At 34.6% G+C, this 26,269-nt stretch overlaps 4 protein-coding genes across 9 annotated transcripts; 3 read left to right on the forward strand and 1 right to left on the reverse strand.

Annotated features, from left to right (window-relative positions):
- The first annotated feature begins 111 nt into the window (after positions 1–111).
- LOC107411774 (probable protein disulfide-isomerase A6) lies at positions 112–4,995 on the forward strand. Its single transcript, XM_016019431.4, has 11 exons — positions 112–350; positions 1,134–1,218; positions 1,373–1,470; positions 1,625–1,680; positions 1,843–1,960; positions 2,153–2,180; positions 2,279–2,370; positions 2,559–2,715; positions 2,797–2,921; positions 3,126–3,225; positions 4,611–4,995. The coding sequence occupies exons 1-11, from the start codon at positions 193–195 to the stop codon at positions 4,683–4,685; spliced, it is 1,092 nt and encodes a 363-aa protein (XP_015874917.3). The 5' UTR covers positions 112–192; the 3' UTR covers positions 4,686–4,995.
- On the reverse strand, positions 4,802–8,961 carry LOC107411764 (uncharacterized). Its single transcript, XM_016019420.4, has one exon. The coding sequence runs from the start codon at positions 8,733–8,735 to the stop codon at positions 7,524–7,526; it is 1,212 nt and encodes a 403-aa protein (XP_015874906.2). The 5' UTR covers positions 8,736–8,961; the 3' UTR covers positions 4,802–7,523.
- A 4,136-nt stretch (positions 8,962–13,097) lies between these two features.
- Positions 13,098–19,319, forward strand: LOC107411748 (ATP-dependent DNA helicase Q-like 1). Of its 4 annotated transcripts, XM_060811956.1 has the most exons (11): positions 13,098–13,395; positions 14,490–14,878; positions 15,169–15,429; positions 16,631–16,794; positions 17,116–17,212; positions 17,318–17,361; positions 17,496–17,610; positions 17,689–18,042; positions 18,159–18,383; positions 18,521–18,663; positions 18,830–19,319. In XM_060811956.1, the coding sequence occupies exons 1-10, from the start codon at positions 13,281–13,283 to the stop codon at positions 18,629–18,631; spliced, it is 1,875 nt and encodes a 624-aa protein (XP_060667939.1). In that variant the 5' UTR covers positions 13,098–13,280; the 3' UTR covers positions 18,632–18,663; positions 18,830–19,319. The 4 variants fall into 4 exon arrangements, with proteins under 4 accessions (XP_060667939.1, XP_024926409.2, XP_060667940.1 ...); XM_025070641.3 differs by having other exon boundaries at positions 18,521–19,319; XM_060811957.1 differs by having other exon boundaries at positions 15,178–15,429; positions 18,521–19,319.
- A 1,260-nt stretch (positions 19,320–20,579) lies between these two features.
- On the forward strand, positions 20,580–26,019 carry LOC107411771 (uncharacterized). 3 transcript variants are annotated; one of them, XM_016019427.4, is made up of 6 exons: positions 20,580–21,496; positions 21,874–21,996; positions 22,098–22,153; positions 22,279–24,027; positions 24,624–24,765; positions 25,227–26,019. In XM_016019427.4, the coding sequence occupies exons 2-6, from the start codon at positions 21,891–21,893 to the stop codon at positions 25,889–25,891; spliced, it is 2,718 nt and encodes a 905-aa protein (XP_015874913.3). In that variant the 5' UTR covers positions 20,580–21,496; positions 21,874–21,890; the 3' UTR covers positions 25,892–26,019. The 3 variants fall into 3 exon arrangements, with proteins under 3 accessions (XP_015874913.3, XP_024926407.3, XP_015874911.3); XM_016019425.4 differs by having other exon boundaries at positions 20,583–21,496; positions 24,624–24,777; XM_025070639.3 differs by lacking the exon at positions 22,098–22,153 and having other exon boundaries at positions 20,581–21,496; positions 24,624–24,777.
- The last annotated feature ends 250 nt before the right edge of the window (positions 26,020–26,269 follow it).

Raw genomic sequence — 26,269 nt, forward strand, 5'->3', positions numbered from 1 at the left:
GAAATAAGTATAAAAATAATAATAATAATAAAGAAAATAAAGAAAGATACGAATCCTTGTACTTTACGTCGTTGGAAAAGAGAGTAATATATACGGAAGAGGAAAACTAGAGAGAGTATAATAAGACCAGAGAGGAAGTGGGATTTTGCAAAAGAAGAAAGTTGAAAGAAAGCAGTGAAAAAGGAAGCAAAAATGACGAGCTTATTGAGGACTTGGCTTGCTTTGGGAACCCTAGCTTTTCTCTTTATCTCATCGGTCTCAGCAGACGACGTCGTCGTGCTCTCCGAGGACAACTTCGAGAAGGAGGTCGGCCAAGATCGCGGCGCTCTCGTCGAGTTCTACGCTCCTTGGTAACCTTCCCGATTTTATATTTTTGCTCTCTCTATATTTTCCTAGAAAATATTAAAAAAAATAAAAATGAAAATGTTTTTATTTTTATTTTTTTTATTTTCCTTCAATAATATATATATATATATATATATATCATTTTCAGAATACTTGAACTGAGTCTAGGAACTTCGATTTGTTATTGCTGTTTTATTGTCTTATCGGTAATTGAAGGGATAATTATAGACGTTTAAGTGATAATCGAAGATTGCGATGGTGTTGACCTCTTTTGATTCGAGATCCATGATTATTGTACTAAGGCAATCTAGATCTGGATGAGGAACCAATCAAGGAAATAAACAAAAATTATTTTATTTTGGTGAATTCGGATCCATGTCTCAATAATCTGATTCAAAACTTTTATAGATCACACACTGACACTCTTTGGGGTATGATTTTAATTATATAAATCCGATTGTTTTTGCATAAATTGGTCGAGTATACGATAACTTAATGGAAATCAGTGTAAAATGTTCACTAGTACTTGGGGATTTATTTGTTTTTTTTTTTTTTTTTTTTTTTTTTTTTTTTTTTGGTTGTGGGGGGTGGGGGGGGGGGGGGGGGGGGAAAGAAAGAAATAGGTGGTGTAGTTTCAGATCGGGACAAATTTGAGCAATTAATATAACTGCCCGTATTAACGATTTCTATTTATTCTATTTTTTTTGGTGTTATTTTCATCCGGGCAATGCTCATTTCAATTTTATGATGAAGTGGTTACTAAAATGCGAATTTTACTTCCATGGCAGGTGTGGGCACTGTAAAAAGCTTGCTCCAGAGTATGAGAAACTTGGTGCAAGTTTTAAGAAAGCAAAATCTGTTGTCATAGGGAAGGTGAGCTCCTAAATACCTGTTATCGGTTTTTTTTCTTTTCCCTGATAATATTGAATTATGGAGATAAAGTATTCTCAGCTGATTAATATAATTTTTAAATTAATGGAGTTGTTGTGTAGTATTGTCATTAATAGTTTTTTTTGCCTTGTCATAGGTGGACTGCGATGAGCACAAGAGCCTTTGCAGCAAATATGGAGTTTCTGGATACCCCACGATTCAGTGGTTTCCCAAAGGGTCCCTAGATCCGAAAAAGTAAGTGCATCCCTCTTATTAATTTGTCTTGAAAATATGCAAGTAAATTTTCTGAATAAAATAATTTTAAACCCTGTATGCGTAAGAAATTCTCCATCAAAGTAGTTCTCTGCGATATTAGTAGCATATTCCGATAAAACTTTACATGCTTCAGGTATGAAGGTGCACGTACTGCAGAAGCTCTTGCTGAATTCGTGAATAAAGAAGGAGGTATTACCATGGCCTTTGATATTTTACTTGCCATGAGCTGACTATTTTGGGATGGTGCTACTCAATGATGTTTTGTCTAGTTCTTTTTAAAGAGGGCAACTACTATTTTGTTTGCATAGTTTGCAGAATTGGCCTAATATGAACTGATTGCTTTGCATGCAGGGACCAATGTGAAGATAGCTGCCATTCCTTCCAGTGTTGTGGTACTTTCACCTGATAATTTTGATGAGGTTGTCCTGGATAATACAAAAGATGTTCTTGTTGAATTCTATGCACCATGGTAAGAATGGGTCTTTTCATTTTTCTTTATTGTAATTTTGTTGAGATACTGTGTTATATTGTCAATGGTTAATCTAACAAGAGGTGGGGCAAATAAATTTGAGCATCAACTTAAAAGTCTTGTGTAAACGGAATTTTTCTAACACAGCTAAATACATGCATATCTAACTGCAATTTTCTCTTTTGGTTGCAGGTGTGGCCATTGCAAAGCCCTGGCTCCTGTAAGTATATTGTTAGATCCGTAGATTTGGGATTGCATGTTCTTTATTTTCTACCAAACAAAAATAATCTTGATTGTTTTATGTTCTCGTTTATCTAGATCTATGAGAAGGTTGCAACTGTATTTAAGTTGGACGAAGATGTAGTGATTGCTAATCTTGATGCTGACAAATACAAGGATTTGGGTGAAAAGTGAGTCTTAAATCTAATAGTAAACTTTTGTTCTTCTTTATATTACTCTTAAGTCCAATTATATTTGCTGCCAACTTTCATATTCTTATTATTAATCCCATGATTAATACTGATGAGATTATTAAGAAAAGTTAAAGCATTTTCCATCTAAGGATTGATAAGCTGATATAAAGATGCTGCTAATGCAGGTATGACGTAAGTGGATTTCCTACTTTGAAATTTTTCCCCAAGAACAACAAGGATGGTGAAGATTATAATGGAGGCAGAGATTTAGATGATTTTGTAGCTTTCATTAACGAGAAGAGTGGCACTAGTAGAGATTCAAAAGGACAACTAACTTCTCAGGTGAGTGAGATATATCTTGATTGATGGGTTAGACATAATGTATTTGCATTTCCTTATCAATTTTAATATTTCCTGATGCAGGCTGGTATCGTTGAATCTTTGGATGAATTGGTGAAAGAATTTGTCAAGGCAAGCAATGATGAGAAGAAGGCAATCTTTGCCAAGATAGAGGAGGAAGTTGAGAAGCTTAAGGGTTCTGCTGCAAGGTTGACACAATCACCATTTTATTTAATGGTTGCACATTACTTAAACCATTTATTGTCATCCAAATATTTGGTGTCTATCCTATTCTTCTACTTTCTTAATGTTAACATTGGCAATCATTTTGGTGGAAGCCATTCAGTGGTTCAAAGATATCAGTTTTCTTTTCTAATTTTTATTTGTTACTTACATTTTCCCTTTATTTTTAGAAACGGCAAGATTTACCTGAAAGCTGTAAAGAGCAGTCTGGAGAAAGGTGGTGATTATGCTAAAAATGAAATTCAGCGGCTTGAGCGCATTCTTGAAAAGGTGATATATCTTATCTTTGTTTCACAACTTCTCCATTAACGTCACCTTGAGATAAAATTCTTAGGCCACATAGAAGAGAGTTTACATATTGGAATTGACAAATGAGTTTGCACAATTGGAATTGAATTCTGATATTAGAAACTAGTCTAGAAATAACCATTTTATTTTATATACGTCTTTAGAAGTAGAGCAACTTAATTACAAAATAATTCACTTCTTTCTTATATCAGTTGAAGTAAAACAAAATTGAATAGACCTCTTACAGTCCTCATCTCTTTCAAATGAACCCGCAGAAATTATATGTACCTTGCAGCTAGGTGATGTTTGAAACTGACATTAGTTGCCCCTTCCTTATGGGAGAGCATCCCCTTGTAAGCCCTGTACAACAACCGGTAGGCTAGTAGAATGTCTTACAGTCGCTGCATACCACAGCTGTTTGCCAAGAACATTATAAGTACGAAATTCATGGTTTTTTCTCATGCAGATTCGGTTATGGTTTACATCCATGAATACAAACTTTTCATCAGCTCATCTATCAAAACAAAATTCAAACAAGTTTTTCTTTTTCCTTTCTCACAAAGACCCATCTTTGTACATCACTTTCATTTTCCTTGTAACGCTCCAACAATTAGTAAACTGGAGAAAAATGAAAACAAAAAATAGGGCTGATTATTAGTCAACAAGTAACTTTGAAGACAATGATGGAATGTTTCTCTGCCAAAAGGATGAAGAAACATGGGAGAATTGGGAGGGAATAAGGAATAATGGAATTTTAAATAAACAGAGGGCTGGTTAAGGATGATTATTGGTTGAAGAATAGGGGATCGTGTGGAGGAACAAGTAAAAAAACAGTTCTGATAAAAGAACTAGCAGAAAGACTTACTGATGGCTAAAGTGACTGGCAGTGTGCTTGAGGTAATTGATTGCTCGTCATTGGCAGCATTCTTGAGTGGAGAGACCCAAGATTATGCCATAGCTTTTCCCTTTCCCCTGTGGCATCATCTCTTTAGGTACAAGGAGATGCTTTTAATATGGGATAAGAAATCCAACCCCTCCCTTGGGGACGCCATAGTCCCCATGTAGTAGGACCATAAGCTGCTTCTGCTTGTCGGATGGAATATATTCTTAGCACATGATGCACATATGGAATAATAGTGATCCTGTGGTTGACAAATAGTTCTTTGATGAATCAATACTAATAAAATCTGGACGAATTATAATTTTTATTTCACTTTTTCAACTTTCTACCTAACCGAAGTAGACAGGTCTTTTATAATTTCATAATGAAGTTATAATTTTATAGTTTCATCTTCCTACCTAGCTATGTGTCAATTTGGCAGGTTTTTGAATTTTGATTTACATGTTCCATTTTCTTTTTGTGGCAGTCAATCAGCCCAGCCAAGGCAGATGAATTCACTCTCAAGAAGAACATTCTATCCACCTTTGTTTCATCTTCATGAGGATTCTGGAGAGGAATTATGTTCTATCTTCCATGGTGATCTCTGTAACCCAGCTCCCTAGGATTCTACCTCCAGGATTCTTCTGAGCTGGGGGATTTTCTGTTATCCATGTACTCTTAATGTTCCCTTTTATGCACTTGGAAGTTATAATTATAGAAATGGAGGTTAGCTTGGTTACAATTAACAATAGCATAGTAATTTTGAATGGGAAATCTTATTATTACGGACTCTTTTTTTGTTGTAACAAGGCATAAACTGAGAGCTGTTAGTGTTCGACCCCTTCTATAGAAATGAACATGCATTTTCTCGATTTACAAAGCATTTTTACTTGCATTGGGTCTTTGAATTAGCATCCGTTTTGATGGATTTGATTTTGGTAGGTCATTAAATGCTGTCCTAAGGAGCTATTGAATTTGAATGCACTTTTTAAATATCGACATGCATTTGGATCTCTCTCTCTCTCTGGAGGAGACATGCATTTGAAATTTTACCTACATTGAGTCTTTGAATTAGCATCCATTACGATGGATTTGATGATGGTAGGTCATTTAATGCTGTCCAAAGGAGCTTTCGAATTTGAAAGCGCTTTTTTAATATCGACGTCCATTTTGATCTCTCTCTTTGTCTGGAGACATGCATTTGAAATTTTAAAATCGCCCATCTCCCATGAATCTCTTGCCTATGCTGTTAAAGATACTTGCAAAGACTCGCACAACAGTGGGTGTAGTTTGACGCAGAGCGGCCTCAGCTTTTGGTAGGGCGAAAAACTGGCACTAAGCCTATCGCCGAACCCACTTCAACCAAAAGAAATGGATTAGTAACAGCCCCTTTTAAGTGATCCAAACCTGCAATGCGACGCTAAAGAAGTTTCCCGGGAAATCTGGAGTTGAGAGTTTACAAATTTGGCAAAAGCACCGAAGATGGTAGTATAGGATTCTCTGCAGGCTTTTACATGGATCACTCACCAAAAGAAACATCCCAATCAGAGAGTAGTGGAAACTTTTGGCCCACAAGGCAGGGTGGACAGTGGTCTTGTATGAGCTTCATGTGAGCCATCATTCAAAAACATTTAGAAATAGACAAAAGGGTGCTTTCACTATCCCAACAGACCCCAATGTAGGCGATGGGATTTAACACTGTAGCATAAACTTTCCATTAGGGCTTTCTTTCCATATGTATTAATTTTCTATGCAATTTGTTTGATTCTTCTTATAATTCTAAGCTTTTTATGTTGTCATTTTTCTTTCAAGTTCTCTATCATTAATTCAACTTGAGAAATAGTAAGAAAGTTAGAATTGGAGATTTTATTCCTGGTATAGAAGGCCAAATGGAAAGTCGTAGGATATATGATATTGTGGTTTAAAACTTAAATATAGAGATGGGACCGTTTGGTCATGGGAAATGGATGTTTCAAAAAGCAATTTCAAGTTCATGTTGAATGTGATAGAACAGTGTTTGGAATTTTCAAACATATCTTACCTGTACATCTTAAAGAGTTTGTACCATCATATTGATTCTTGGGATAACATGGAAATTTAGATACAAGCCCATAAAAAACAATAATGGAGATGGGGACCATGATGGGATTTTACTACAATTTTTCTCCATTCTGATTTTAATTGTCCCCACGAGATTGATGGAGTTGGAAGGCCATGTCAGTATATGATCGTCAATTGTTTTTTTCATCAGAAATTTCTATCCTCCCTGTTAACAAGTTAATCATGGAATAGCAGTAATAAACAAAACTAGGAAGGATAAAATCCCCAGAGAAAAAAGGCCAGAAAGAGATTTAAAAACTATCAGGTTGTGATAATTTTGATTGCAGAAGAATGCAAATCTCTCGTTAAGCCCAAAAAAAAAAAAAAAAAAAAATGGAGAACGCAAATCTGTCTATTGATTCCAAACGCCTTTATGTCACATCTAAAAAGATCATTTAATGTCACTCTTTACCATGACACTATTAACAATTCAATCTATAACTGCCTAGTTAGTAGCTGCAAATCAGATCTAATCTACTAACTTTTGACGGTAGGTTTTTATGGTTCCCAAATAATGACAAATAAAAGCCTAACAGGGGTCACATCGTTCCTTCTCAAATCCCAATCGGTTTCTCATGCACCAGTTGCAAGCATATATATATATATATATATATTCATCATAATCCATGGCTAAAGGTACATGACCAAGACATAATTGCAAAAATTGCGATCTGGTTCAGTACCAATATTGATGCACTGTGACGTTTTTTCTTTTTCTTTTTCTTTTTTTTTTTTTTTTTTTAGCTTCGCTTAAAGCACTCTGACGTATTTTAGGGCTATAATTTCCTTTAACCATGAAAGCTTGGTTCAATCCTCAAAAATGGATTCTGCTCTGTCATATGAACTGGGTTACAAGAAGAATCAAAAAACCCTTTAAAATGATTGCCCCACTTATTAATTTACATGACAAATATTTATGTACAAATACACCATATAAGGAACAGATTCATATTTAATGGAGGCTCACATAGACCAGAAAGAATTAATTTTCAAATGTAAAGAAGATCCATTGTAAATCATAAACTAATTGATAACAGTGATATAAAGAGCAATATTATACACTGCTATACCTCTTCTAAGAGGCAGATTTGGGGGAAAAAGTTTTAAGCCCCCATAAATTCAACAAGCCCATCAATTGGGGACAGCTACTCTTTTAAACGAAAAGCTAAGATTCAACAATAATTACATAGATGATGACCATAAAATCTTCAATAATAAAAAAAAAAAGGTTCAAAAAGAGAAATAGAAGGGGAAAAAAAAAAAAAATCTATACAGTTCCCATTGATACCCAACATAGATTTTACCTGGAAGATACTGGGTTCAAAGCTCTAGCAAACCCATTCATAGCACCATAACCCTTTGAACTAAATCCTAAGCACCCAAGCAAACCTTGTCTGTAAGGCAAATAAGTTTTCTTCCTCAGCTCCTCAGCCTGAGCTCTGTTTGCAGTGTAATGGAGCTCATGTGGAGATGGAGGAACCCTCCTTTTCCCAACCCCATTGGCTGGTTTTCCTGCTTTCTTCCTTGAAGTCTGTCCTCCTCCTCCTTTACCTTTCTGGGTCTCTGAAGCCCCATTTGAAGGATTGGAAATCTTCTCCTTTGAAACAGAACCTTGAATATGCTGATTCATTGTTTTCTTTTCTTTTGCAGGCGAAAATGATAGAGTAGACCAGAACTTGTTGTTGCTCCTTCCTTCACTTTTACTTCTGTAAAGAAAATCCTTCAAAAAAACCCACCTTTTTGAGTTTCTTCCAGCTGAAGATGATCTTGAAGACGATGCAGAGACTGAAGGAGTAGTGGTCTCAGAGGAAGACAATGCCTCTTCTCCATGATTCTTAATGTTAGTTTCCAAGTCACCCCCTTTCATATCTTTGCTAGAGAAACCATCATTCTCATCAAGCTTCTCACTTTCAGACCATTCAAAGGAAGTGGTTTTCAGAGGTGACATGGATCTAGCTCTTCTACGCAGAGACTTATCTCGCAGTCTTAGATCTCTGCCTCTCACTGGCTCAAATGTAAGCTCAGCTGCATCTTCTTCAGCTTCAGGATCCAGATCCAGCAATGGTGCTAAAACCTGAGGCCTTTCCAAATGGGTTGAGAGCTTCATTGGCCTGATCTGACCGTTCAAGAAAAGCTCGTCTGCTGAACTCATGGAAGACCCAGTTGCTGCAGACCCAGTTGATGCAAACCTTGCAGAGAACTCAAACTCGAAGCTGAGAGGCATAGAATTGTTCTCCAATGAAGAAGATGAAGAAGAAGACTGAGCTAGACATAGTGAGCTTGAGGCGAGGGCGAAGTGCATTGGGCTTGCTGGAGCACTGTAAAAAAACCCACTAACAGGTCCACGGCCTGGGCTTGAAGGAGCACTGACGTATGGAGTTGAACAAGTGCTATCAAAGTCTTCATGGGTTTCGTGGGTATCGTCGGTTTCACCATTATTAGGGTTAGGGAGGTCTTGTTTCGGTTCTGGGTTTGAGCTTTCGCCATTGTTGGGTGGAGTTTCAGGCTCCATTATTTTCTCTGAAAGGTTGCAGAAAGAAAGCCATTGTCTCTCGGTGCAAAAATATAGCCTGGAAAATTAGGCACTTGATTTTTGCCCTCGAGTTTAAAGTTTAATTCCGTTAATGCCATTCACCACCTTAAGTTATACTAAATTGATAGAATACCCTCATGTTTCTCTTATATTATTTTGGCGCGTTACGTTTTTGACATGTCTCATTTTTCTTAAATTATGAAACAACCCCTATCATATTTGCTTGTTTTCCGTTTGACGGTTTGTCATAAAACCAAAAATTTTCAATTTGAGTTAGAAATGCTTGTTTCGTCCTTTTATCCAATCTAATGCTAATGAATAATAATGTAAAAGGCCAAATCCTATTATATTACTTAAATAATAGATGAATATGTAATATTGAAATGTGTAAAACATTATGCATATATATATATATATATACATATATATATTTACTAACTAAACTACAATATTTCCCATCATTGAATCTTCTGAATTCAAATTTTATTCCCAATTTTTCAATTTTTAAAGATTCTTGAGTTGAATGAGCACGTAACTAGTACTACCAATACACCTATGGACCCAACTATCTTGAGCTTTACACCTATTACATTCCTATAATACCAAATACCCTAAATTATTGGTCTCTTAACATTTATACTCTACTTAAAGTCAAATTAAACCAACTCCCATTGAAAATATAAATTAAAAACAGTGTAATTTAACCACTAAACAAGTCAATGAGCAGCCCACCCATTTCAGAAACTATAGTCTAAAAATCTGCAAGGATAGTTGAAAAAATTTATTGTTTTCCTAGTTCGATAAAAAAAAAAATTTAAAAACAAATGAAAGAGGGAATAGAATTAGAATATTTTGTGATCAATCATAAAAAGAATTAAAAGGGTTTGCTTTGAGAGAAGAGTTGGGATCTTGGTAGCAAAATAGGGAAGAGAAAAAAAAATAAATAAATAAAAAGAAGTAATCCTTAAACACAGACTTTACGCTACATACACAGAAAAAGGAGGAGAGTCTCCCAAGGGAAGGCACATCAGCCTACCACTGTTCTTTGTTATGCTTCTCTGTGGTGTCACCCTAACTTTGTTACCCTGAACCTCATTTACTGTCTTTCTCATAGGCATGGCCAAATCTTGAAAATAGCCCTTTTTTTGGGGGAAATCTTGAATATGGCCGTTTTGATTTAAATTATTATTATTATTATTATTTTTTGGTTGGTAGTAGAATTTGATTTCAGAACATTTAACTTTGGTAGTCCTCAAGAATTAATGCTAGTGTTGCATATATATATATATATATATATATAAGATAAACGTATGTCACATTCACATTTAAATCTAATGTATGCCACATTCACATTCAAATATTTTTAAGTCTTAAAGAATATTTTAAATGACAAATTCATTTATGTCATTAGATATCTTATTAAAGATATAAAATATAAAAACCATCGAATTACCAAAAATATATATATAAAAAGCATATAGAGGCCCCATTATTCTTTTTTCAGACCAAGAAAAAAAAATCATATTTATTTCCTTTAAAATAGACCTGGTAGGCACATGAATCTACTGATAAAGGGTTTTCTTTTTCTTTATTTTTTTCTTTCTAATTAATCATATAATGTTATATCATTTAAAAATGATTTTTTTTTCGCTTAGTTTGTTTTTCTCTCTTTACTTCAGTTTTTTAAAATGAAATTACATTATATTATTATTTTTTGGTAATTAAATAACATTATATCAATAGTTAAGAACATAAACAAAAAAAAGAAACATAAGATCTTGATCTGAATTTGCCAAACAAACATGGATAGGAATGGTATTTTAGTAGTGAGTTGAGTAGACCTAAAAATAAAAAATAAAATAAAATAAGAAAAAGGCAGAGGTACAACTTGAACGCAGCAAATAGTTATATACAACTTCTTCTCTGCATAGGATCCTAACTTATGGGCAGCTATTCCAATGCTGAGGGTTTATGCCTCTATAAACTCCTCCACAAAATTAATATTTAATGATTACAGTAATGAACTTTCCTGTTGATCAAATATTAAAAAACTAATTAATCTGAATAAAGTTTAACATGGTAATCTGTATCCATTGTATAAGCTTATGTATTGCAGTGTCTTTGCAGTTTTTCTCTCTACCCAAGAAATAAGAATATTGGTTAGTCCAACCAAAAAAAAAAAAAAAAAGAAGAAAATTAATTCAAAAAAACAAAAAGAAGAAGAAGAATAATGGTACCCATACCTTAGATGTAGTGCAAGACATTGCAATGAGTCCCATCTGGATTTGACAAACTGATATTTTGTGAAAACCAGCATGTGCATTTTGCCATACCATCACATGAGGTGTGTTTGACAATTTGTTCATTTTTTTAAACTGCTTTTCTGACATTTTTTATTTATTTTTTATTTCAGAGTAAAACAGGAAGCCACCGCACGTGGTGTGCGCGTGATGTGGTCAATGACGTTATTGTATTGTTGGTGAAATCTGAAGTCTATTTGAATTTTGGTATTGGTACAATTCAACGCATTTATAATATATATATATATATATTTTTTTTTTCTTTTTCTTTCGGCCATCAATCACGGTTTCGATGTAAATAATAAATAAATAAATAAAATACCACTATAAATAAATTTGCTGGTCCCTATGGCCCTTTGCTATTCCCTCCTTCTAATAGATTATTAGGATTTTCTTCCTCATATACATTACCAAGATCTAATTTTATTATGTTATTGTTATGTTATATAGTTTAAGAATTAAATATTTTAAATTTGACTATAATTAGATTACTAGGTCTAATTTTCATCAATTAAACTGTTAAGATTTAAAAAAAAAAAAAAAAACTACGATTTTATAAAAATCTCTTACTCCATAATGTACTAACTACTATAATTTCTAAAGGTTTTAAGATATTAGAAATTAGAACATCTATAAGATATATTTTTATCATCTTGACATTATTGTCTTATTTGGTTTGTTTGGTGGTTCATCTTCCATTTAATTGTTCAAAAGTTCTACCTTTCCATATATAACAATTTCCTGCTGCGTATTCCTTTATTTTTGTTGTAAAATCTGATAAAATCCGTTTTTAGCTTATAATTTTGAGATTTTACTTATCATTCAGGTTCTTTTTTTAAACAGGATTAAATTATATTGGATTGAATTAGTTTAATTTTAGTCTAATCTTAAATTAAACTCAACTTTATTGAATTAAATTTAAAATGATCTAGTCCCATTCAGTCTTTAGTGCAATACAATAAAATAGCCCAATTCCATTCGGTTGTATATGAAATTAATCTTGCAATTGAAATTAGAATTAAGCTTTTGGGTTTCCTTTCTATCGAACTAAACTAGCTCTGAATCTGTTTTACTGAAGTTCTGGGTTTATTGGGTTTCTTCCATATAATAGTAGAGGTGGATGAAGAAAAAGCCCATTCCTTATGGCTGTCTTACGATCAACTTGTTTGCAAAACTTTTATTAAAAAAAAAAAAAAAAAAACAAAAAAAAAACTGTACTTGCAAAAATTAAACAAAGAACAATAGACAAAAGAACTAAAAGTTTTATATTAAAGATTAATAATAATAATAATAATACTGACATCTAAACATTAGGTTGGTTTTTTTTTTTTTTTTATTTTTTTTCCAATGTATAATAAGCATTAGGTTAATGTTAGTATATTTCACTTTAAAAAAGGGTTGGTATACCATTTTGTTTTTTAACTTATGGTCATTTTTTTTTTTTGGGTAATATTTTTCAATAAAGTAACTAAAAAAGAATTCTTATATATTGCGAATAAAAAAAGAGGAAAAAGTTCATTTAAATCCTCTCAAAATTTTCATAATTATATTTATAATTTATAATTGTGAAAACCAATCAAGATAAAATTAAAATGGTTTAAATAAAAATTTTTATCAAAAATATTTTTTTTTTATCTCAAAAATTCGAATTCTCGTAGCAATACTAATGCAAAAAGGAACAATATAACGAATTCATCTATTTAGTCTCCTTTAAAAAAAAAAAAATTAAGAACATCACTAAAAGTTGTGTAATATTTAACAATAAAAAATGCATTTTTATTACAATAATTAAATAGAAAATAAGTTTACCTCCCTATGTTTCAACTTTTTCAATTGAGTAACGCTATATATATCAATTTTGCTTTTTATTCAATTTCAATAATGTGAGGGTATATATTTGATTGACAAATTATTTAAAAAAATTCCATATATTTATATATATATTTTTTAATTATCGGCTCAACTGAAAAAAAAAAAAATTATATATATATATATATATAGAGCACAATAAAAGATGGAGATAATAATTAAAAATGAAATTTATATCAGAGCCTCTCAGTCAGTATTTCATGGCACGACGGCGTTTTATGGACTTCCGTTCGATATTTTGTGACAGCTTCGCCATAGGCAAACATGCTCTTAGGTTTTCAAAAGAAAGCAATTTGGCGCGGGAGATAGTAAAAAGCCTAAAAGGTTGTAGACCACCACCACCACCACCACCAGAATGGAGGACTACGATCTGGAATTGGAGAAAGCTCGGTTGCTGAGCTTGGCCCTCGAATTTGGCTTCGATGAACATTCCGCGAACAAGTGCTTGGATCGTCTGGTCAAGCTCTATGGTATCTATTTCCACCACCAAAACCCTGAACACCAATTCAACTCCCATTTACGACCCAAAAAAAAAAAAAAAAAAAAAAGTATTTTTGCGTGGTCCTGAAGTGAAAGATCGTGTTTTTAGTTTATGAAAGTTTATACGTTGCCTATTTTTGTTTGTTTAACGAAGGTTTGGTGTCTGAGATTGATATGCGTCATTGGTTGTCGTTGTTGTTGTTGTTGTCTTTTTTTTTTTTTTTTCCCCCCCCTTTAATTTTCTATGGTTTGAGATGTAAATATTTCTGATGAAGGTGAAATTGGGATTTCGAAAATGACTTAAGAGTGTATCCAAATGGGTTTATGAGGGTTATGGGTAACTTTGAGTTGTCTGTTCAGAAGCAAAGTTGTGTTTTGGTGGGCTTTGCTTGCGCTGCATGTTGATGCGTGTAAAAAAAAAAAAGAAAAAAAAAGTTTGTTTAAGCTCAAAGCGCTTGTAAAATAGATTTTTAGGTCCTTTTTTTTATTTGTTGAAAGCTAGAATGTATAATTGGAGTGCTTGAAAATGGTTTACTGGGTGTCACAGATACTGTTGATTTAGTGGCTGGTAAAGAAGTTTCATGCTGTGATAGTTATGGTAGTACTAGTACATTGAGCTATTTCAGGCAGATGGTGATCTATTTTATAATTATGTGTCAGAGAAGTTCAGGGAGAACTTACTATGCCTGCATTTGGGATTTCTCTTAGCTGTCTCGAGTTGTGAGCTTGGTGTTTATTGTGTGGCCATAATCATTTGTGTAAATCATATTCATATGTTGTCTTGGGTGGTAACAGGTTGGATATATGTTTCATATGTTGTGTAACTCATTTATGTAACAGGTTTTATGCTAACATATTGTTCGTTTAGTAACTTTAGCATTTGAAAGTACATTCTTCCATCTTATTTAACGAATAATCAAGAGTTATCTAATTTTGTAGACAAATGTAGTGCTGAGTTGGTTATGTGGACTACTAACTATGAACTTAATTTACAAGTTGAAAGGTCATCCACTGAATTGGTTTTTTTTCCTTTTGAGGTATGGTGTCTAATATTGGAATTGCTAATCTTCAATTCCATTCTTAGGTGAGGATGGCAGAGATTTTGTCTCTGTGGAGCATTGTGGTGATGATTTTCTTGCATCATTAGCTGAATCTATGGAAGACACCGAAGAATGGGATGATCTACAGAATGTAGAATCAGAAGCCTGTGGTGCTTTAGAAAACATCTGTGACAACAAGGTCCTCAACAATGCTAACACTCATAGACACAAGGAAAAACACAATATTAATGTCATTGAGAGTTCATCTGCATCTCTAGAAAACCCAAATTTTGTGGAGTTGGATTCTTCAAGTGACAGTGACTTAGATTTCAGAATTCTAGAAAAAAATGGTGAACCGAGCCGCTCCCATTGTCCTGATATGAGGGGTTCAGCCTTCAAACAGAGTTTGGCAGAATGTTGTTCAAGATCTTTGGTAAAATTTAGTTTTATAAAACATTTGTCTCATCACTATCGTTTCTTTACAGCTATTGCCTTTGAGGTATCAAATATCATTTGTGCATCTGGCTGCGTAATTTTAATTTTAATGGCAGTTTTCTTCAATGTCTGTGCATTGTTTCAATAAGAGACATCAATACAAGCTTTTCATAAACTTGCTCATGACATGATGATTATAAATATGTTCCACTAGGGAAAAAAAAAAAAAAAAAAAAAAAAGGGGTTTAACTTATGGTTATCTGAAGTAGGTAGTTGTTTATGTTGAAGGACTGTCAGAGCACTATCACTCGAGATTCAGTTTCAATAATAAATAATAAGAAACAGTGCTCCCAGAAGCCAAAAGATGAAGCTGAGACTCTCAGTTACGAACAGTTACAGGCTTTGGACGACTTTGAATTGGCAAATGTTGTAATATTTGGTAATAGGACATTTCGACCATTGCAGCATCAGGCTTGTAAAGCAGCTGTTTCAAAGCGGGATTGCTTTATTCTTATGCCAACTGGAGGTGGTAAAAGCTTATGTTACCAGGTTATTTCTCTTTTCTATACATAAGGCTTCTCTTATGGATGTTCTTTTTGGTAACCAGTTTCATCTTATAAAAATGGCAAAGATTTTGCCTCCTCCTTTCAGCTTGAGTGTTTGCTTCTACTGTAATCTTTAAGTTATCAATCAAACAAGTCAACCTCTGCTTACGTGAATTTCATCCAATTTTTCCAAAGTTTGGCGCCCCCCTCCTCCACAACACACACACCACACCCCCCAACACCACCACCTCCCCCCTCTCTTCTCTTCTAGGCACTACAATACCCTTGTTGTGGTCACCACTCTGAAACTTGGGACTACTGGTCCAGGCTGTGTTTGGCTGTTCAGGCATTTTAGTTTTATATATATGTATACATATTTTAATTTAATGAAATGTAAAAGAAATATGAATACTATCCTAGGAAGTATATGAAAAAAAAAAATGTTTTTCTTCCTTCTTTTTAAAAATATAAAAAAATTGTTTTTCTTCCTTCTTTTTAAAAATGTGTCTCCACGTTGTTGACCAAAAAACTTTAGGTTCACATTCTTCTGTAGCCAAGTAAGTGTGATTAGCAAAGGGTTCTGTGAGATGTAAATTGCACAGGAAAACTGGTTTATTAGTATATCCTGTAGATTTTAGCAGTCTTGGCCCATTTTAATGTGGCACAAAAACTCTATTATCAGCACTTTCCCTCAGAATGATGGGTTGTATCGAGGCTGTTGAAATATTTTCTCTGACTGCAGTTGGGGTGTTAGAAGAATTGTCAATTGTGAGGTTGTACTTCTAAAGGTATACATGATGGAAATAAGCAAACTGATCTAAACCTTTCAATTAATTGTGATGATTCAGAATGTTTTTATTTTATTTTATCATAAATCTCCTTGTAAAGTCCTATTTTTAATATGGTGATTGTCCATAACTTATATATCATAAAACTTGGCAGAATAAGAGACTAGTTAGATTGTCAATGTTGTCTACACTTAACTTAGTTTTCACCTGTTTAATATCTTTAATGACATTGGCCTAAGAAATTTTATAAGAAAATACTTATTATTGATTAAATGAAATTTATCAGATATTTGCAACTGAGAACTAGGACCAGGAATTCTGGGTTCTAGTTTTCCCCCTCTCTTTTTCATAGGTTAGTTCAATGTGAGTAATTGCCCTCTAATTTGATATTGCATTTTTCGATTGTATTTTGAGCAGCTTCCAGCGACTGTGCAACCAGGAGTGACAGTTGTTATATCTCCACTGCTTTCGCTTATTCAGGATCAGATAATTACGTTGAACCTCAAGTTTGGTGTTCCAGCAACCTTTTTAACTTCTCAACAAACTGCTTCCCGAGCTGCAGCTGTCCTCCAAGAGCTAAGGCAAGGTTCTATTTCTCTCTCTATTAGTTCTACTTATATTTTCCACTCTTTTTTCACTTTTCTTCCATCTGCCCCTTAGTTCTATGTTACCACCCATTACTTTTCCTGATAGCATATATAGAACAAGTTGTTTAAGGACTCTGGGCTTGCATGATATAGTTATAGAGATATACTTTTGATGTGTCTATTTATTCTGAATTAAATTTCGTTCAAAAAATATCGTCTCTTCACCATATAATTCCCCTTGTAATTTTGTAAGTATACCATTCCATGTTTACCTCATTCCGCCGACACGCTTCTATTTTGTTTTCTTGTTTTCAGGAAGGACAAACCATCGTGCAAGCTTTTGTATGTGACTCCTGAGAGAATAGCTGGGAGCCCAACATTTTTTGATCTTCTAAAATGCCTACATCAAAAGGTGAACAATTTCAGGTTATTGGCTGAATGTGTTGTGACCATGTTCAAAAGCATAGGATTTTGACAACTAATACAAATTTGGCTAATATTTGCACATAAATTGCAGGGACAATTATCAGGGTTTGTTGTTGATGAGGCACATTGTGTTAGGTATGCCGTTTTCTTTAGTATATATCAATGGCCATTTCTATAATAAGTATCATGGAGATCTACAGGAACAGGAACATGATTATTTTCTTATTTTTAATGAAAATAATATTATTATTTCTTTTCATGCTTTCCAGCCAATGGGGACATGATTTTCGTCCAGATTACAGAGGATTAGGATGTCTGAAGCAGCACTTCCCAAATGTCCCTTTGATGGCATTGACTGCTACTGCAACTCCTTCAGTTCGAGAGGTAGTAATTTCGCTAGAATTGGATTCCCTTCTAGTGCCATGCTGTGAGAGAAATAATGCTTACATGGATGTCTTGCAGGACATATTACAAGCTTTGAGAATACCCCATGCTCTTGTCCTTGAAAGAAGCTTTGATAGACCCAACTTGAAATATGAAGTAATTGGTAAGACCAAGGAAACACTAAAACAGCTTAACCAAATACTGATGGATCGTTTTAAGAATCAATGTGGAATTATATACTGCCTTTCAAGAAGTGAATGTGTTGAGGTTGCCAAATTCTTGAATGAGAAGTGTAAGATTAAAACGGTGCATTACCATGCTGGTTTGTCTGCTAATCAGAGAGTTTCTGTTCAAAAGAAGTGGTACATGGGAGAGGTTCATGTTGCTTGTGCTACAATTGCGTTTGGGATGGGGATAGACAAACCCGATGTTGTATGTTCAGATAAACTCTGCATTTCTCTTAGTTTTATAGATGACCAACCTCCTTTTTTCCTTTTCCTTCCGAATTTATATGATCTAATTGATTGTCGTCCCCTTTCAATATCCAGCGTTTTGTCATCCACAATACATTGTCAAAATCAATTGAAAGCTATTATCAAGAATCTGGAAGGGCTGGAAGAGATAATCTTCCTGCAGTATGCATTGTCCTATACCAGAAAAAGGATTTTAGCCGGGTTGTGTGCATGTTACGGAATGGACAAGGATATAAAAAGGAGAGCTTCAAGAGAGCAATGGCTCAGGCTCAGAAAATGCAAGAGTACTGTGAACTTAAGGTTTGCAACTTCACCAAGAAATTGTTGTTACTTTCACCTTAAAAGTAATTCCATTTTTTCATGGCGACTTAATTGTAGGTAATGACAGGAGAACTAATTTTTTTTTGCCTTTCTCTATTTACTCTGACATTTTCTAGGATAAATGTCGGAGACAAACATTACTCGAACACTTTGGAGAGGCTTTTGACCAGAAGACCTGCAAGTACGGATCTAATCCTTGTGATACTTGTCTCAAGACATATTCCTGAGCATATTGGTGTACTTTTCTTTCCATAATGAGGTATATTCCATTGTGGATTTTAGCTACCTTCAAGATGGAGCCATGTCTTTTTAAATTTCCCCCATGATATCGTGCATCCTGTGCGAGTGGGGAGTTTTCTTTTTGTTTTTGAAAGCTCAAAGCTGGTATTACCCATTGTAAATGCCCCTAATCCAACCATTTATAGGTGCAGAGAAAAGCGAACTATTCCACTCTAAAGAAAGCTTTAAGTTGAAGCCAAACTTTTTACCTGCCACTTTTGCCTGCCACTTTTTTACCTGCCACTTTTGCAGCAGTGTCTCTCTTTCATGGCAGTTTGGGTTAATGTGTGAGGTACTACTCCATTGAACCAGTTGAGCCACTGACTGAAAGATTCAAAATAGTCTATTGCTAGCGAGTAGGAGATTTGTATTAAGATACAATTTCATTAGCGTAATCCATGTGCTTAGATGAAACTTTACTTAATTTTAGAACTTTATTTCTTCTGTTTGATGGGCAAGACGAATCACAATTATGTATGCAGTCGAGAAAACAAATATTTGATAATTATTTTGTCCTCGGAAGAAATGCTTCTATATTGAGTCCCACATGTCGATGATGAGGCTCAATTTTGTGTTTTATTTTAAAACTTTTATTGGATGCACATAAAATTTCATCTCGAGTCCTTTTCCATGGTATTATATTGATCTCTGATCGTATAATTTCTCTATTATTGCAGAAGCTGAGGTAAACCCAAATCCAAGTCTTTTCTCTAAGAACATTTTACTGTAATGTGTGTTTTTGTGATATTGGACAGGTTCAAATTTTGATTGTGTAATACCACTTCACTCGTCAGTTTGTTGGCTCTGTAAGTCTAAGAAGGATTGATAATCATTTTGATCGATCTAACATCTAAGATCTACTAAGTCATGAAGAATTTTTTGAAGAACTTTGAACCACAGCATTTGCATTTTTTTTTTTATTAGTTTTTATATTCGCAACATAATAATGAAAGGCTTAGATACTAGTAGAATATGACACTATAACCACCCCAATAATGTATCCATGTGGGACTCATTGTGTTTTTTGAGTCTCTCAAATCCAAAGCTCAAAACTTGCTTCTTTGTGGTAGTACTTCAACATCCAGTAAGCGTTCTCTTTCTGAGTGAGATAGAGAGAGAAGAAAGAAATCAGAAATCCGAGCATCTTTTTGGTTTCGAAGTAGAAGCCAAGGAAATGGTGACGCTACAAAATCTAAAAAGTAGGATAACTTGTTACCCAATAATATTGTTTTTAAATTGATTATTTTATTTATAGAATAGTCAAAAGACAAACGTATCCTCCAGATGACAGTGGACTTTTCTTTTTTCTTGCTTTGGAATCTCAACAGGGACGCAAAAAAGTTTTGGAGTTTGCCAATTTGCCTTGTGAAGTGAAATCTAACCACCCATAAACAAAAAAAGATGGAAGAGATTAGGGCTAGGTGGATAAAGTTTTACATCTTCTTGATTCAAAAAAGAAAGACGTAGTTGTTACTTATTATAATAGTGAGAAAATTCACCAAAAAATAATAGGGAGAAAGAAAATGGTTTGGTCATGAATGAGATAAGCATAGATCTTTGTGTCTTCCATTCCATTGATTTGTTTCACCTTTTTTTCGCCACTAATTTTTATTTGCGAAAATTGGAAATAGATGTTTACCCACCAATTATTGTTTTCCTATTTACACCATCTGGCGTAGATAAAGTCAACAATTCCTAATGCCAGTGATCATGAAATTGGATAAATTTTGTTTAATGTAAAATTTAAGTATCCATATTCATCATTTTATATGTACTTTTCAATATCTGGAACATTGTATATATTAATAACTAAAAATTTTAGGTAAATTAAACCCGAAGGAATTGGGAAATAAAGTGAAAAAAGAAAAAAGAAAAAAGAAAAAAAAGAAAAAAAGAAACTCAGAACATTAAAACCTAAAATCATGGAAGTGGGATTAAAGTCCAAAGTCCAACAACAATCACCCGGTTTGAGAATAATGTTTAAACCTTTGAACTTTCTATGGGACCCGACCATAAAAAAATGGTGTATAGCGATAGTGGAACCCAGAATTTGTTGGGTCCCAAAGACCCACATCCCTCAGAATTGTTATACACCTTGTCGATCAGCAAGCAAAACTACTGGTTGTACAAATTATCTTCAAGCAGAATTCTTTTATAAATCACATGCTAGCGGTGGTTCTTTCTGCTGAACATTTATTATTTCTTGGAACAGACAATTTCTTGCTCTTCTTAATTCTCCCATTCTTTAGTATAATACCCATTTGACCAATAGTACATCTTTACACGCTTAGAAGAAAACAAAAATAATAATAATAATAATTAAAAAGGAAAAATAATTCTTCACCTCCAAAGTCTGAAAATTTCACTGTTTAGTTTTTCTTTCTGTTAGGTTCTTAGTCTTTGCTCTCTCTTTCTTTAAGTCAAGTTTGAGTGTGTATACATTGAGAAATACTTCTCATTCTTGAAAACCCATTATTTATTTTGGATTTTGAAGTCAGATCTCTTAGTCCATTGTCATATCTCTTGTTTCAGTTTGAATAGGGTTGCCTAGTTTGCGGTTTGATGGGGATTCTTGGGTTGAGGGTACATGTGAGATTGATTGAACGTTTACCATTTGAGTGAAAGTTGGCTGATTGAAGGTTTACCATTTGAATGAGAGTTGGTTTTGTGTGTCTTTAAGTCTTTGATATTGTTGGTTCATGAGCTGTGGATTTGGATAAATTGCTGTTTCCACAAAGAAGAAAGAGGAAAAAGCTGAGTCTGGGAAATGAGGTTTTGCGGATGGACATAATTTTTGGTTGAAAGCTTTCAAGGTTTGTGTTTTTCCTTTTTCTTTTCTTTCTTTTTCGTTTTCTCATTTCAAAGGATTTCCATCTGAAGGAACATACATAGATATAGAAAATTGTGTTTTTGTTTTTATTCTTTCTCTGTCTCTGGCGTTTTAGAAGTTAGGATCTCTATATGCAATTGTAGTTGAATGAGCAATGCAAGATGATTAAATTGCACCCTTTTTACTGGCAGATATGTAATACTCAATTACATATTCATTCCGAGAAAATGGAGAAATTATTCAGCTATATGATTGTCTTTTAGCATTAATGGATTAAGCTTGGTGAAAAGTAGCATGGATACGCGCTTTTGGTCTTTGTTGTATTGTTCTTTCTAACCGGTAATTGCCAAACTAATTTAGGTTAATATAAGAAGAAAATGGAGGTTGAGGAAAAACGTTCAAAAGGAGGCTTTCTTAACCTGTTTGATTGGCATGGAAAGTCCAGAAAGAAGCTCTTCCCGAATACTTCAAATGAGTTACCTGGTAACAGTTGCATACAGATTTTTAAGTAATGCATATATTGAGTATTTCTTAGTTGGGCGTGATTTTTTAACCAATGTTAACCGCTGTTTTGGGTGTTCAAGGATCCAAGCCAGAAAAGGAAAATGCAGAGAGTTTTTCAGAGTTACCGCGATTCAGGGTGGGAAGAAAGCACCCTGCTTCTCTCATTGTGTTCTTCCTTTTCGGTTACCTTTTACTAGTTATGATCTCTCTTGGTTTTCCTCCTTTTATTTATTCAATTTTTTTTCCATACATTTCTTCCAGGCAGAGGTGGATGAGAATGAAGCAAGTTCGAGTAATAAAGAAAGTAGGGATTTGAGTTGTTCTTCATTGGCTGGTAGTGATGAGGGATGTGGGACTAGAGCCCCTGGGGTAGTTGCTAGACTGATGGGTTTGGATTCCTTGCCAACTTTGAATGTTGGTGAGTCCTCTTCTCCTCCAGTTTCTGATTCATGCTCTTTTAGAACATCTCATCATCATGGGGTAAATCACACTGGTAGTGATTTTTATTCCACGGAGTGTGTGAATATGCCCAACAAGCTGGAAAGGTTACCTAGAAATCCTGTTCCATCTAGACCACAGAGGATGCAGAACAGGCAAATGGAGAGATTTCAAACTGAAGTTCTGCCTCCGAAATCAGCTAAATCAATTCCAATCACTCGCCACAAGCTGTTGTCACCTATTAAAAATCCTGGGTTCACCCCAGCAAAGAATGTGGCTTACGTTATGGAGGTAGCTGCAAAGATAATTGAGGCGAGTCCTCCGGCATCTGCCAAGTGCAAAGTTCCGGGTGTTGGGCCTTCATTTCCCTTGAGAATTCGTGATATTCGAGAAAAGGTGGAAACTTCACATAAAGCCTCCAGGCCTGGAAGAACCAAGGAAGGTAGTGCTCTTAAATATTCAATAGGACCTTCTAATGACAAGGGCCCTAAAGGTTCAGATTATTTACCAGTAAACCAGGCTTTTGTTGGTTTGGAAAAAGGAAATTTCAACAATATGAGAAATAAGGGAAAGCCGGAATCAGTAGCAGTGCAAGCAAATGTCAGTGTTCAAAGAAGGGAGGGACTGGCTTCTTCTGGTAACAGAAGTTCTGTGAAGCATAAGGAACAGAATGAGGTCAAATCAAACCAGTTCTCCAAGTGCCAGCAAAGTGCACAAAGACCTGTGCAGAAAAGAACATCTTCAGGCAGCTGTAGTAATGTCCTCAGGCAGAACAATCAGAAGCAGAATGGTGTAATTAACAAAGACAAATTAGCTTCAAAGACTTTGATTCCCCATCAGCCAGTGGGAAGAACAAGGTCTCAGGATGACTGTATTGGGCAGAATAAGACAGTTAACAAGGCTGTTATGAAGTCCAAAATCGGCTGCAAACAGATGGGTCCAGCATCAACTACCACCGAAAAGGATGTATCATTTTCCACAGTTAAGAGTGTCTCTCGGAAGAAAAGGCTTGCTCAGCATGATGTTCATTTAGAAGAAACAATTGTTCATAATTCATTGATGGGTAAAGAAGAAGGTATAACAAAATGTAATGTTGCAATGGATGGTTGCACCAGTATGGGTGCAGATAACAAGAAGCAAGGAATGGATGTGATTTCGTTTACATTCACATCTCCCCTGAAAAGATCTGTACGTGATTCCCAGTCCTCGAATCAAGTCATGAGAATAGGAAACAGCTTTGACATCAATTCTTTTGGTGAGAAGAATCAGGAGCTTTGCTCAGAAAACTTCACAACATCTTCACCTTCATTAAATGTAATTGGTGGTGATTCTTTGAGTGTTCTTTTGGAACAAAAGCTTCAGGAACTAACATGTAAAGTCCAGACATCTAAATTGAACATTGTCAGAGAAGGGAGTTCTCCATCTGGTTTACTAGATTCTTCAGGTTCCAGTGCGGTAACCACAATATCAAGGAGCAAGCAACTTCAACCAGGCATACCAAGAGATAAATTGGACCACTATGATTGCTTGCCAGCAGATTGTCCAGTGCTTGATTGGAACCTGGTGTGGCAGGTCTGACTCTTTTTCTCTATTTATTCATGCTGCAGCTGCTACCTTGTTCTTAGTGCTCATGCACCTTGAATACTTGGTAATTTTTAATTGTTAGCTTAAAAAAAAACAGAAAAAAAAGAAAAAAAAAAGATTTTTGCAGAGACGCCACTCTGGCTAGTAATATTTCATATGATGTTTTATTTCAACCATAGATAAAAAATAAAATGAAACAGTTGTAGAATAAAACGAGGCTCAAAGTAAACATTGGATGTTTATATCTTTCTTCTGGTGAGAATTTAGTCGTTAATTGACTGTCAGATATATAAATGAATAGTGGGATATGAGTGGTTCCTACTGAGTCTGAGTCCTGAATCAGATATAAAGAAGGAAAACTGAGCTATCGCACTCTGCAAATGTGGCAGTCTTTAATGACAAGTTCATATAATTGTTATATTTAAAATTCTGGATGAAATGTCTTATGTTGATTCCAATAATACCTCCATTTTTTTTTTCAGTGTGCCTTTGATCAAGGAGAGCTGCATTATTTTTGAGTTAATTTACATCATGATAATGTCTAAACTCAGCACACTAAGTCAAATTTTTTTTGACACTTTCAGGAATATGAAGGGATAGAACAATGTAGTTGGAGCAGGAGCAGCAACTACAATGAAACTGGAAAAGAATTGGATTGTCATAGTCTTAGACCAATATCAATTTTTGAACCATCATTTAAGAGTGGAAGCTGTGCAGATAACAAAAGTACTACCAATGGTACCTTTACATTCTTTCTGGTGTCATGTGAAATTTTTTTCTGTCATGTGCATGGTTTTAGCTTTAGAATTAATGAAGAATGCAATCAGAGAAGGGCTAGGAACCCAATGGTCATAAGAATACTTGGAAAGAACTATTTTAATTGTTTTCTACTAATTAAAGTACAAGTATGGGATTTGGGGCATCAAGCAAGGATATAATATATTTAAAAAGAGATGATTATTTAGGTTCCAGATTGTTCTGAATAGTATAAGAGTAATAGTCGTTACTAATTGTTGACATTAATATTATGAGAATAGCAGATGATGAAAATTGATAATGTGAGCTTTGTGAAAAAATTCATATAAATTGAGGACCAATTTTCAAAAAATTTGATAATTTTTATCTGGTACCTACAAACAAGTGTATGTAGGGAAATACTTGACATTTATAACACTCTTGTTTTACAGGCAGCAAGAAATGCATGCTGGATGAAGCTCAAACTGAAATCAATCTTTTCTCTAGAAATGAATTACTATCAGCGTATGGCATGAGAGAGTCATCTGACTCAGTTTCATCCACTTCAACAACTGATGTGGGCGGAAAACATGGGACTACAAAATTTGGTTTTGTTGATCTTAATATATCAAGTAACTGGGAACTGGGATATGTGAGGTACATACTCAGCAACACTGAATTAGCATTGGAAGGTTTTGCATTGGGTAATACTAAAAAGATTATTGCCCCATATCTGTTTGATATCCTCGAGAATCAACAAAACAATAGAAAAAGGAAGGGAGAGGAATGTCTGGGTCTTCAGAGAAAGGTTTTGTTTGATTGTATGAATGAAAGCCTGCACATGCGCTGCAGGGCAATGCGTGTTGGAGAGTGGAGTAGATGGCCGGAATTGACTCAGAGTAAGGATCGATTAGCAAAAGAACTGTACAAAGAGATTTTGGGTTGGAAAAGCATGGGAGAGTTGATGGTGGATGAACTTGTGGAGAGGGACATGAGCTGTCAGTACGGGAAATGGTTGGACTTTGAAATTGAGGCATTTGAGGAGGGCCGAGACATTGAAAAGGGGATATTAACTTCTTTGGTCGATGAGTTGGTTTCTGACTTGTTGGTAGGTTGATCCCCTATAATGGTTTCTTTCTTCTAGATTGAGTTCAAACTGTGTGGTAACATCAGGGTAAATTCTTCTTGTTTGCTTTTCATCATGATTTTCTTATTTGGATATGATATTAAGTTCATCATCTTCTTCTTGGGAGTTTCCCTTAACATCTTACATTACGCAATAGCAAATTCATACAACCATTTTAGTCCTCAAAGGTTATTGAACACTTTCTGTCAGCATTTATTGCAATAACTTAAAAGCTCAAAACGCCATAGTCAAAGTCAATGGTGGGACTACATGTTAATACATGATACAGACACCTTGTGGTAAAAAAGGCAGCAAGGCAGAGTGCAGAATAGACTACGCAGACCTTGCATGCCACGTACAATGCGGAAT

This window comes from Ziziphus jujuba, chromosome 10 (assembly GCF_031755915.1).
Source record: "Ziziphus jujuba cultivar Dongzao chromosome 10, ASM3175591v1".
Taxonomy (NCBI): domain Eukaryota; kingdom Viridiplantae; phylum Streptophyta; class Magnoliopsida; order Rosales; family Rhamnaceae; genus Ziziphus; species Ziziphus jujuba.

What these genes read in the sequence shown, in the direction of transcription:
- LOC107411771 (XM_016019425.4), top strand. Translation starts at nt 21,891, where the DNA reads ATGGAGGTTGAGGAAAAACGTTCAAAAGGAGGCTTTCTTAACCTGTTT. An exon ending in TACTTCAAATGAGTTACCTG is followed by an intron (nt 21,997 to 22,097) that starts GTAACAGTTGCA and finishes TGGGTGTTCAAG; the next exon opens with GATCCAAGCCAGAAAAGGAA. An exon ending in ATTGGAACCTGGTGTGGCAG is followed by an intron (nt 24,028 to 24,623) that starts GTCTGACTCTTT and finishes TGACACTTTCAG; the next exon opens with GAATATGAAGGGATAGAACA.
- LOC107411748 (XM_025070641.3), top strand. Translation starts at nt 13,281, where the DNA reads ATGGAGGACTACGATCTGGAATTGGAGAAAGCTCGGTTGCTGAGCTTG. An exon ending in GGATAGACAAACCCGATGTT is followed by an intron (nt 18,043 to 18,158) that starts GTATGTTCAGAT and finishes TTCAATATCCAG; the next exon opens with CGTTTTGTCATCCACAATAC. An exon ending in AAGAGTACTGTGAACTTAAG is followed by an intron (nt 18,384 to 18,520) that starts GTTTGCAACTTC and finishes GACATTTTCTAG; the next exon opens with GATAAATGTCGGAGACAAAC.
- LOC107411774 (XM_016019431.4), top strand. Translation starts at nt 193, where the DNA reads ATGACGAGCTTATTGAGGACTTGGCTTGCTTTGGGAACCCTAGCTTTT. An exon ending in GGGTCCCTAGATCCGAAAAA is followed by an intron (nt 1,471 to 1,624) that starts GTAAGTGCATCC and finishes TACATGCTTCAG; the next exon opens with GTATGAAGGTGCACGTACTG. An exon ending in ATTGCAAAGCCCTGGCTCCT is followed by an intron (nt 2,181 to 2,278) that starts GTAAGTATATTG and finishes TCGTTTATCTAG; the next exon opens with ATCTATGAGAAGGTTGCAAC.
- LOC107411764 (XM_016019420.4), bottom strand. Translation starts at nt 8,735, where the DNA reads ATGGAGCCTGAAACTCCACCCAACAATGGCGAAAGCTCAAACCCAGAA.